Below are 10,857 nucleotides of genomic sequence, written 5' to 3'. Positions count from 1 at the left end.
AAATGTAAAAACATTTATAAACTTCTTTGAGAATACTTAGTTCCCTAATAGCTTTTGAGAAATGAACTCAACTTTTAAACTCTTGACTCAACTTGAAACTTGAGACCTCTTTCTTAGCTTGAAACTCTAAGCTCTTTGCTTGACTTGAAACTTGAGTCTTAAAATGAAGTTAAAACATTCAATAAAGACTCTTGAACAACTTTAAGAACTTGCTTGACTTACTTCTTAACTTTGCTTGACTTGAAAACTAACTTTCCTTGAATTGGATTTATGGATTCAAGGTGTTTGATCACATGTTACGGATGAGTTCAGGAGGTTTAAATGTACCTTAGAGTGTTGGAAACAACTATAAAACATAGGTACAATACCAAGGAACATGCATGAAAGAGTGGGGAATGAAAGGGGTAGGTTGGAGTCTTTGGCGCTCTGCAAGGCGCGGAGCGCCAGCCCTTGAAGTTCAGAGGGGTCTTGCTGGCGCTCTGCTAGGCGCGGCGCGCCAAGGGGGAAAGTTCAGAACCCCTTTTGGGGTGAGCTGGCAGGCGCGACGCGCCAACCCCTCGCCCAGAAAACTCGACTTTTTCTCCCCTTTTCTCCAACTCTAAACCTTCTAAACTTCATTGGTTTCAGCCCCAAACATTAAGGGTCACAAAATCCCTCAACATACCATAGATTCAGCTCAAAACACAACCAAAAACATGCCCAAAACAACAAGGGACTTCAACAACATCAACAACACAACTAACAACTTCTTGGACAAAAAGGGACGAGTTTGGAGGGTGGGGGAAAGAACCAACCCAACCCTATGGACTCACATACCTAGTAGGGATCAGCCCCGACGATTTTCACGACGATCTTTGCTTGATCTCCTTGCTTGATCTTCTCTTCTTCTCCTCTTCACTCTCAAGCCCTAACTCTCACTCTTTTAAAAATGGGACAAAAATGATCCAAAATAAGTCTAACACAACAATATAACTCCAAAAGGAATGGCTAGGGAAAAGACCAAAATGCCCTTAAAAATTTCCGGACGGATTCCCTGCCAACTGCCCAACTTTCAAAGGGCATAACTCACTCATACGAACTCGGAATCGAGCATACTTGGTAGCGTTGGAAAGATCATTCCACGAGCTTTGCAACCATAACTGGAACTATGCCTAACTCATCCTGAGCTAGTAGTCATGACTGCTCAAAGTTGGCCAAAAACTCACCTTTTTCCATACTTGGCCAAATTTCCAGATTTTTAAATCTTTCCAAAAATGACTATTTCCAATTCTAAGCCTCTTCATAATTATTTCAAATCGTCGGTTGTTACAATTTCTCTCGTAATTTTAGAATTTTTCTTCTTTTTGAACTGAAATATATCCATGTAACACTAACCAGTATTGACAACAATCCAAGACCTAAACCTGCAATTGATCAATATAGTAGAATGTCAAAAATAAAAAAATATTGGGATATTTGTTTTTTTGACAATGTTTCTTGGGATATTTGTTGTTGACAAAGTCTCAGGGATTTTTACATAAATCACATAGTATTAAGAGCTAATTACATCATATCCATACTCTTTTCCAAATTACAAAATGTATCCAATATACATCACGTCCCAATTTCGAATACATCACTCAATATTCCAATACATCGCGTCTTGATTTCGGATCGATACGATCGTGTAAAATGATGTATCCGATGGATAAAGTGATGTATCCGACCGATACATCGTGATATATCCGAGGAGAGGGAGTAAGGATTTTTGTAATTTTTTCAAATGGTGGAAATTTTTTAAAAATATGATAAAATAAGTTGTGTATTTAGGTATTTTTTTCTTTATATTATTCATTCAAGTCATAAGGAGAAACATAGTGTGTACCGAGGAATTGTGTCTCAAAAGAGGGTTTTGTTTTTTGAGAAAGACTCAAATACGTCATCGAATTTTGAGAAAAGACTCATCGATATCATCCGTTAAAAGTTTGGTTTATCTATGTCATTTCCATTTGAGAAAGGCTCATCCATTTCATTATCTATGTTAACTGAAATGACATAGATGAGCCAAATTTTTAACTGATGAGATAGATGTGCCTTTTCTCAAAGTTTGATGACATATTTAAACTTTTTCCCTTTGAAAAAATGATTTAATTAGTGACGTGGCCAAATCATAATTGACCACATATAAAAAATAATTTTGCAAAATTGGAACTGTTTTACGTTAACAAATAATGGCATCAATGAACCTTCTTCTCAAATAGAAATGACATAGATGAACCAAACGTTTAACGATGGCATATATGAATCTTTTCTCAAAGTTTGATGACATATTTGAGTTTTTTCATGTTAAAGATAGTTTATGTTGAATATATAAGTTTGGAGAGTCTCCTCTCCACATGTACTGGTAATTGTAAAATCTCCCTATTATAGTGATATGCTTATTGACTAAGATAATTAAAGACTAAAACTACCTAAATCATTTTGAGCTTGGTTCTATAATTTCTAACCATATTATAATCATCTAATGTTTATATTTTTTATGTCTATGGTTTGATAAATTGAAACTTCATGCCATTGTAATTGTGTTTACATACCAAGAGATAACTTTAAGATGGGGAAATCATGGTCCTTCTGGCAACCACGTCCCTTCTTTCCATCGCCAAAATATCCCTTCGGACACGAACACTCAAACCCTCCTGGAGTGTTTTTGCAAATTCCATCACAAGGGCTCGTTGCACACTCATCGATATCTATTACAAGAACACTCAAATTACTTCATCAGAAAGTTAATGTACCTCTGACAGCTTAAGCTTTTAGATGAGATAGTCACACAGTTCAACATGGTATCAGAGCAGACAAAAATCCTGAAAGCATGCACGTGCTTGACTCTTTCTAACAGCTTAAACTTTTAGATGAGATGGTCACACAAACCTTGACAGCCTGGACTAAGATAAGGATTTCCGTCATATCCTTCCTCACAAATGCAACGATAACCTCCACGTCGACTTTCAGAATCAATACATAGACTATGTTCCATACATGAATAAGTTGTTGAGTTTCTAACCACACTGCAATTTTTAGTCCCAATTGCCCAGTCAATCACAATAGGAACATCATTCACTATTCTGTTCACAAAGTTTGGGTCCATGAAGTCTGATGTACCCCTAAATGTGAACTTTTCATGATCGCCAAGGAATGCGTAGCTACAAGGGTTAAAGGACCATACATTAGTGTGGTTTCCGGGGCTATTTCCGGGGCTTGTTATCTTTCTCAGATAACGTGAAAAACGACACTCCTGTATTGAGAAACACAAGTTGTTGAGCAGATAGTTCACCATGTTCTTCATAACATTTGCTTGCCAACACGTTTCTAATACGGTATTTGGCTAGTTGTTATGTCGATGACCTCCATGGGTTTAGTTGTTATGTTTAGTACATTCGTGGCTCCGGTGTTGAGATAGGCAATTGGAGGGTTCGAGGAAGTGTTGCACCTAATGTCAAATATAGGATGTATAGAGCAACCAGCATCTATACCAATACCAAATGGATAAGGAACACTCAAGTTCCCACATTTTGTTTGGCATCCAGGCTTTGCCATGTTGTTGCTCATCATGTTTGTGTTCTCTATTGACATAGCTAACATAGGTAGAACAAGAAGCATAAAGGCAAGAAAAGCCATCTTGTTATACTTTAGGTTTAGCTAGTTTTTATTTGAAGTGATATAGCTATTTTCCCTCATCACACACATATATATAGATAGATAATATTCCCTCTGTTTCAAAAAGAATGACGACCTAGTTTGACTTGACACGAAATTTAAGAAAAATAAAGAAGATTTTTCAATCTTGTGGTTCTAGAATATTAAAGTTATGTCAAATGTACCAAAATATTTTTTAATCTTGCGGTTTTAATTAAATATGTCAAGTAGAAAGTTGAAAATAAAGTGTTGCAAAAAAAAAAAGGAGTTATTCTTTTTTAAATAGACTAAAAAGGAAAGTAATTTTTTTTTTAAAAACGAATGGAGAATATATATTTTGGAAATCCACTTGAAATTGTTATAGAAGGTATCAAATTTCTTGTCATGTTAGATAGTTCTTTTGAATTCCTAAGCTTTAAAATAGTATTAAGGTGTTGAAGACCCCTCGATTGCGATGGTGTTTGGCCGGTTACATAGTTTAAGAAAGAAAGGCTCTCGAAACATATAACCCAGAGGCGGAGCTAGGTGGAAATTTGTGGGTTTGGACGAACTCAATAAATTTTTCGTAGATTCTGTATTTGTACTAGAAAAAAATAAATATATATGTTTATTAATTTGTGAACCCTAACAAAATTGATTGACGGTTCTAAAGGAAATTTAGAACCCTCAAACTCTTAATCCTGGCTCCGCCCCTGCAATATAACCTGAAACATTCATAAACATTTTTATGTGGCTACAAAATCATGTCATTAGGTGTAAAATGAGAAGTTTGAAGTTAAAATATTTTTAAATAGAGAAAGATGTAATAAAAACAACAGTTTATTATGGTTAAAAAACGAAATACATTTGAGCTATCATTTTTTTCACGAGTTTCATACATCAACTATCCATTGTTAACTTTTATCTAGCTAAACTATCAATCCCTTTATATTAAAAACACATCTCGATCTAAGTTGGCCAAATATTATTACCACTCAACAACAGGCGCATGTAGGCCAACTCAATATCGAGACCTATTTTAATACAAGAGAATAATAGTTTAGATAGATAAATAGAACAATTGATAGTTAAGGTACGAAACTCATAAAAATATGATAGTTTATTTTATTCTTGTTAGATTCTAAAAATAATACAAGTGGGAACTATATATATATTTGTACTAAAGTCTAATTCTTGAAAATAAAAAGGATAATATTAGAACTATATATTTTTTTGGATATTTCTTGTTGAGAATTAAAGAATCAACAACTTGTCTGTTAAACTTAAATAAATAAGAAGTCGTGCTTTGCATATCAAGTAGATGCCTCACTGTTCATGGCCTAGTGGACACTAAAATATATATAGTTTCCAAAAGACTTTGATGGCAATCAATATAATATTTCTTAAATATTGTTAATTTAAGATAAGATTTTATTAATTTTAATTTTTAAAAAGTCCATTCAGTTGAGCACCTAAAATATTAAGCAAGTTAAATATTACTATTATATTTTGAATTTAAAAAATATTCTTTCCTTTACTATAATTTTATAATTGCTAAAAAGATAGGGGCCCTTAAAGTTGGGGTCTAAGACACCTCCCTTATTTTCTACCCTTTAGAATCGGCCCTACAATTTGCCCTTAAAAACTAAGATTTTTTATTCATGGAATCTAAACTATAATGTATTTTGGATAATAATATATAAATAATCTTTTATTATAAATATGGAATTGAGCCAAAGGTACTGAATTCTACTAAACTCGTAACTTAGGCTAACTTTGCCATTGTTTCAAAGTGCCTATCTGTTATAAATAATGATGTTATTAGTGAAGAATTCTGATTTGGTTGAAGTAGCTAAACTATATATATATATATATTTCAAGAACAGAAAAATATACGAAGAATAAAAAGATGAAGATTCGATAATATAAACAATGAATTAAAAGAATTAAGGATTTGAAATGTGCAAACCTAGAACAATATTTTCTCCCTCTCCTGTGAGATTGTACGTAAATAAATTTAATGGATATTTGATTTTTTGCACCAAGCAAACAATAAAGAAATTTTATTGAAAAGCAAGAATTTGGACTTAATATTTTTTGGGCAGAAGGTTGGAGAAGAATTTTTCTTTTGGAAAATATTGAAAATAAACATTTTCGGTAAAAGTTATATTAGAAATTACAAGAAATTGAATTTAAATAATTGAGTGATAACCAAAGAAGGAAAGGAACACATTTTTTCATTCAAAAGACATTTCTTCATCGAAAATTATTATTACTTCATCAATTTTATTTAAAACAAAATTCCAATACTACCTCATTGTGAAGTCAATTTTTTTTTTAATTTTTTTTTATTGTGAAGTCAATTCATTAGGAAATAGAACTTGAAATTTATGGACTAAAATATGTCATTGACATTTATGCATTTATATAAAATTATGTCATTGATAGTGATATGATAAATTTAAAATTAAATTGTGTTTAAATATAAAAATTACATAAATTTTTTTTTAATAAATTGTCTATACTTACACACTTGAAAGTTGGGGATTTTTTTCATCCTCATAGTCAAAGGTGAATTGAGAACTTAAATTTAATAGATTTGACCTATAACATTCTTAGAACTAAGTTAAACTCATTGATTATACTTATACATATACTTATTTCTTCCGCAAAAACTTGGCCAAACACATTTTGTTTCAAAAACAAATGGTTTAATTTCTTTATAAATATAACATTTCAGAAGTTTCGACCAAACAAGCTATATACACTATATAACAAAAATAAGTTTCAATGACAGTAAATATACACATTAACAAAAAGTGCTAAAGTCTTTATCGGCATTAGTTAATTATCGAAACTATAGCTACAGAGCCTTTTATGTTTATTATGTTTGCTATTTTTGAAGTTTTCTCAATTTAAAATGAGAAAATTGTATATAATAGCAAACTATTAATTCAAATTAAATGTTATAACCATAGTTTGATTTAATTGTACTCCATATCAAACTGTTGCTATTTCGCCTCACCCTGGTGATAATCGCTGGGCAGTCTCCCTCGCCTCTCTCGCTTTTATACAAACACAAATGTATAAAATATGCTTGTGTTTGTATAAAGCTAGAGAAAATTGTATATATACATATATTTTCGTTCCCCTCCCTCCACTCTCCCAGATCTAGCTCGCCACTCTCACTCGCCTCTCTCACTTTATACAAACACAGATGTATACATTGCGTTTGTGTTTGTATAAAGCGAGAGAAAATTGTATATACAAATGCATATATTTTCGTCCTATACACTTATGATTATACAAATACGATCTTCCCCTGCCCAGTTTTCTTTTGTCTTTCTCTCTTTCTCGTTTTATACAAACACAGATTATACAATTGATTCTTTTGTATATGTATACCGAAACAAATTATACAATTAATTTCTTTTGTATATGTATAGCGAAATATACATATTAATAGCCATAGCAAACATAAAGTTTGCTATGAAACACAATTATGCAAACTATTAGTTATAGCATACAAATATGATTTTTATGTTTGCTATATGTGAAAGTTGTTCATTTAAAATTTGAGCACAAAATAAATAAAAATTAAAAAAGAAACCGGCCCAGCCCATGTAAAAGCCCATTAGGGCTATTTTACCATGCAAATTAATTATAAAGGCATGCAATTGCAAAGCGTGATGAACTTTGTTTCGATAAACACAGAAATTGGTTAGTTATTCGGATTTTATAATTAAATACCTTATAAATTTTTGTATTTTATTTTTATTTTTAATTCTATTATTAAATTGGGGATCAGAAAACTGGAATTAGTTACTATTAAATTCTGTTTTAGGATTTGTTATAATCAAATTTCCGATTATAATTCTAGTTTAATTTCCATATGTGATCTCATATGCTTTATTTGGGTGGTGTGTAGATGTGATAGGTAGCGCACGGTTGCGTCAGATTCCACTGAATATGTTATTGTTGTTGAATTTAATGTGATCTCTTATCGGAAGAGTACTTCTTTATTGATTGAATGCATTATGTGAAAATTAGATGAACTATGTCAAATTCAAATGATGCATGCTAATTTTAACTTCATTTTAGCTAATATATTATTAGTGCAAAGCATACATTATAATGAAACAATGAAACATTATTTTTAGGTATAAATAGTAGATGTTGAACTTGCTTAGCCTTTCCTTTACATCAAAGAGGAATCAAACCTCTTCTAGTTTTGTAATAACTCTAATCCATTTGATGCTCACCCTTCTTCGTGTGTTTACTTTTTTTATATTCAATTTTTTCTTAGTGAAAATCCTGACTCCGTCTTCAACAACCATTCAAACAACTTGAGTGAAAAACTTCATCAAGTACACACAAAATATTTCTAAAAGCTATATTGCTCGGACTCTTCAAAGATGTCGTTAGGGTCAGGTGCATGTCAGATCCTCCAAAAGTAGTGCATATTTGGAGAACCTGACACAAGTTTGGCAACAATGCAACATTTTGAAGAGTCCAAGTAACATAGGCTAAAAGGACTAAGTGTCAAGTGCTCTCTGTTTTCTCTGTTTTTGCTTATATTTTTTAGTTTTATGTAGGGAAGATGCCTTGTGAAATATGTGGTTTGTCAGCAAGGAATAAATTATGTGAAGGATGTGTTAATGGGGCTAAAGCCATACATGCCTTATTAACCAGTACCAAGTCTGATAATAACAGTGCAAATACAAGAGGACCTGTCAACAATTCTACAAATCATGCAACTAATACTTCTTCATCCAAGTTATCTGTTAGTAAGGCATGCATATGATCTCTTTCTTTTGATTAATTAATTTGATCTTTACTTCTAGATATTATGAAACAAATTCAGATTGAGAAGCGTGTGAGTGTATGGCCTAGTGGTCAATGAAGGTGTTGAGAACCATGAGGTCTTAGGTTCAATTTCCTAGCCAGAGAATTAGGGTGATTTTCTGAGTGTATAGCTTAGTGGTCAATGAAAGAGTTGATAACCATGGGGTCTTAGGTTTAATTTCCATCGGAGGCCAAAAAACTAGGGTGATTTCCCAAGTGTATAGCCTAGTGGTCAATGAAAGGGTTGATAACCGTGAGGTCTTAGGTTCAATATCCAGCGGAGGCCAGAGAACTAGGGTGATTTCCCGAGTATATGACCTATTGGTCAATGAAAAGGTTGAGAACCATGAGGTCTTAGGTTTAATTTCCAGCAGAGCCAAAGAACTAAGGTGATTTCCCAAGTGTATATCCTAGTGGTCAATGAAAGGGTTGAGAACCGTGAGGTCTTAGGTTCAATTTCCAGAGGAGGCCAGAGAACTAGGGTGATTTCCCGAGTATACGACCTACTGGTTAATGAATAGGTTGAGAACCATGAGGTCTTAAGTTTAATTTCTAGCGAAGCCAAAGAACTAGGGGGATTTCCCGAGTGTATAGCCAAGTGGTCAATGAAAAGGTTGAGAACCATGAGGTCTTAGGTTCAATTTCCAGTGGAGGCCAGAGATCTAGGGTGATTTCCCGAGTGCATAACTTACTGGTCAATGAAAAGGTTGAGAACCATGGGGTCTTAAGTCAATTTCCAGAGGGTGATTTCCTGAGTGTATAGCCTAGTAGTCAATGAAAAGGTTAAGAACCTCGAGGTCTTAGGTTTAGTTTCCAGCAAAGGCCAAAGAACTAGGGTGATTTCTCCAGTGTATAGCCTAGTGGTCTATGAAAAGGTTGAGAACCATGAGGTCTGAGGTTCATTTCCAGCAGAATCCAGAGAACTAGGGTGATTTCCCGAGTGTATAACCTAGTGGTCAATGAAAGGGTTAAGAACCATGAGGTCTGGGGTTCAATTTCCAGTAGAGGCCAGAGAACTAGGGTGATTTCCCGAGTGTATAACCTAGTGGTCAATGAAAATGTTGAGAACCATAAGGTCTTACGTTCAATTTCCAGCGGAGGCCAGAGAACTAGGGTTATTTCTCGAGTGTATAGCCTAGTGGTCAATGAAAGGATTGAGAATCATGAGGTCTAGGTTTAATTTCCAACGGAGGCCAACGAACTAGGTGATTTCTTCCCTTCTGTCCAAAGCCTTATTGGATAAAGTTATTCGGTATCTGTGCTTGTGGATAGGTGACAGGTGCCCCATGGAATTAGTCAAGATGCGTAAAAGTTGTTTCTTTCCATCTATCCAAAGTTGCCTTATCCAATTCTTGGTGAACAGAGTTACTTGGAACCTGAGAGGTAGCAAGTGTCCCATTAAAATCTCAAAACTATACTCAATGTCATTCACAATACTAGTGCAAAATTGTGATAATTTCTATTAAAATTGATTGCCTCATTTGAGTCGATAGCAATTTCTAGAGAGACGAATCCACAGAAAAAAAAGTCATTTTTTGGAAAACATTTCACATCATACCAAACATGTAGAGAATCTTGAAGTTGCTTATAATTGATTGTTCCACAGGGATTTACACTTGCCTTGCGACGAGCGACTGAAATGAAGGAGAAGGTTAACTATCTCAGTAGTTGTCTTAATGCATTTAAAGGTCAAGTTCATAAAGATATTCTTGTTAAACCTGGAAACAATGGCCCCTCCATAGCAGTACACAAGTCTCTTCTGGTATGTAGCCATGTTTTCTCTATATTTACAATTTTGTTACAATTTTTGTATCAACATATACTACCAAAACAATATTAGTAATTAGCGACAGACAACTTCTATAGCTAAGGGTGGCGGTGTGTGTTTGGTATAAAGGAAAGTGTTTTCCACGAAAAAAGTTTTTTTATGGGAAATATGTGATTTTCTTACTTATTATATGGTTTGTGTGGTAAGTAAACAAAAATAGTCTCAAGAGCATTTAAATTTAAGAAGTCAGGTCTGCGTATACTTTATCCTCCGCAGACGCCACTTTGTGGGACTACACTGGGTATGTTGTTGTTGTAAACACTATGAGAGTGGAGGTGAGGTGGGTGGGGGTGGAGGGAGTGGGAATACTGAGGTTAGGTTGAGAGTTGGAGATGGGGGGAGACCACGAGCATAAAACGTCACTTATGGAACTTATTTTCCTTATGTCAAAGAGGTCTTTCCTGATTTTTAAGGAACTTGTATTTCCGAAAACAAAAAAAATTCAAAACATTTGATCAACCAAACATCAAAATATTGGAAAGCATTTTAGAGAAAATACTTTCCTCTATACCAAGCACACCCTAGTTAAA

At 33.8% G+C, this 10,857-nt stretch overlaps 1 protein-coding gene across 1 annotated transcript in view; it reads right to left on the bottom strand.

Annotated features, from left to right (window-relative positions):
* LOC107058551 (wall-associated receptor kinase 3-like) overlaps positions 1–3,657 on the bottom strand; it is a 5,141-nt gene extending 1,484 nt beyond the window's left edge. The window contains exons 1-4 of the mRNA XM_015304379.1: positions 3,415–3,657; positions 2,911–3,274; positions 2,574–2,729; positions 1,375–1,403 (exon numbers count right to left, since the gene is read on the bottom strand). Of these exons, the coding sequence (XP_015159865.1) occupies positions 1,375–1,403; positions 2,574–2,729; positions 2,911–3,274; positions 3,415–3,657 (792 nt within the window). The remainder of the gene's footprint in view (positions 1–1,374; positions 1,404–2,573; positions 2,730–2,910; positions 3,275–3,414) is intronic.
* Positions 3,658–10,857: the final 7,200 nt, after the last annotated feature.

Source organism: Solanum tuberosum, unplaced genomic scaffold (genome assembly GCF_000226075.1).
Source record: "Solanum tuberosum cultivar DM 1-3 516 R44 unplaced genomic scaffold, SolTub_3.0 scf00543, whole genome shotgun sequence".
NCBI lineage: Eukaryota > Viridiplantae > Streptophyta > Magnoliopsida > Solanales > Solanaceae > Solanum > Solanum tuberosum.
This window is presented reverse-complemented; position numbering and strand designations above follow the sequence as displayed.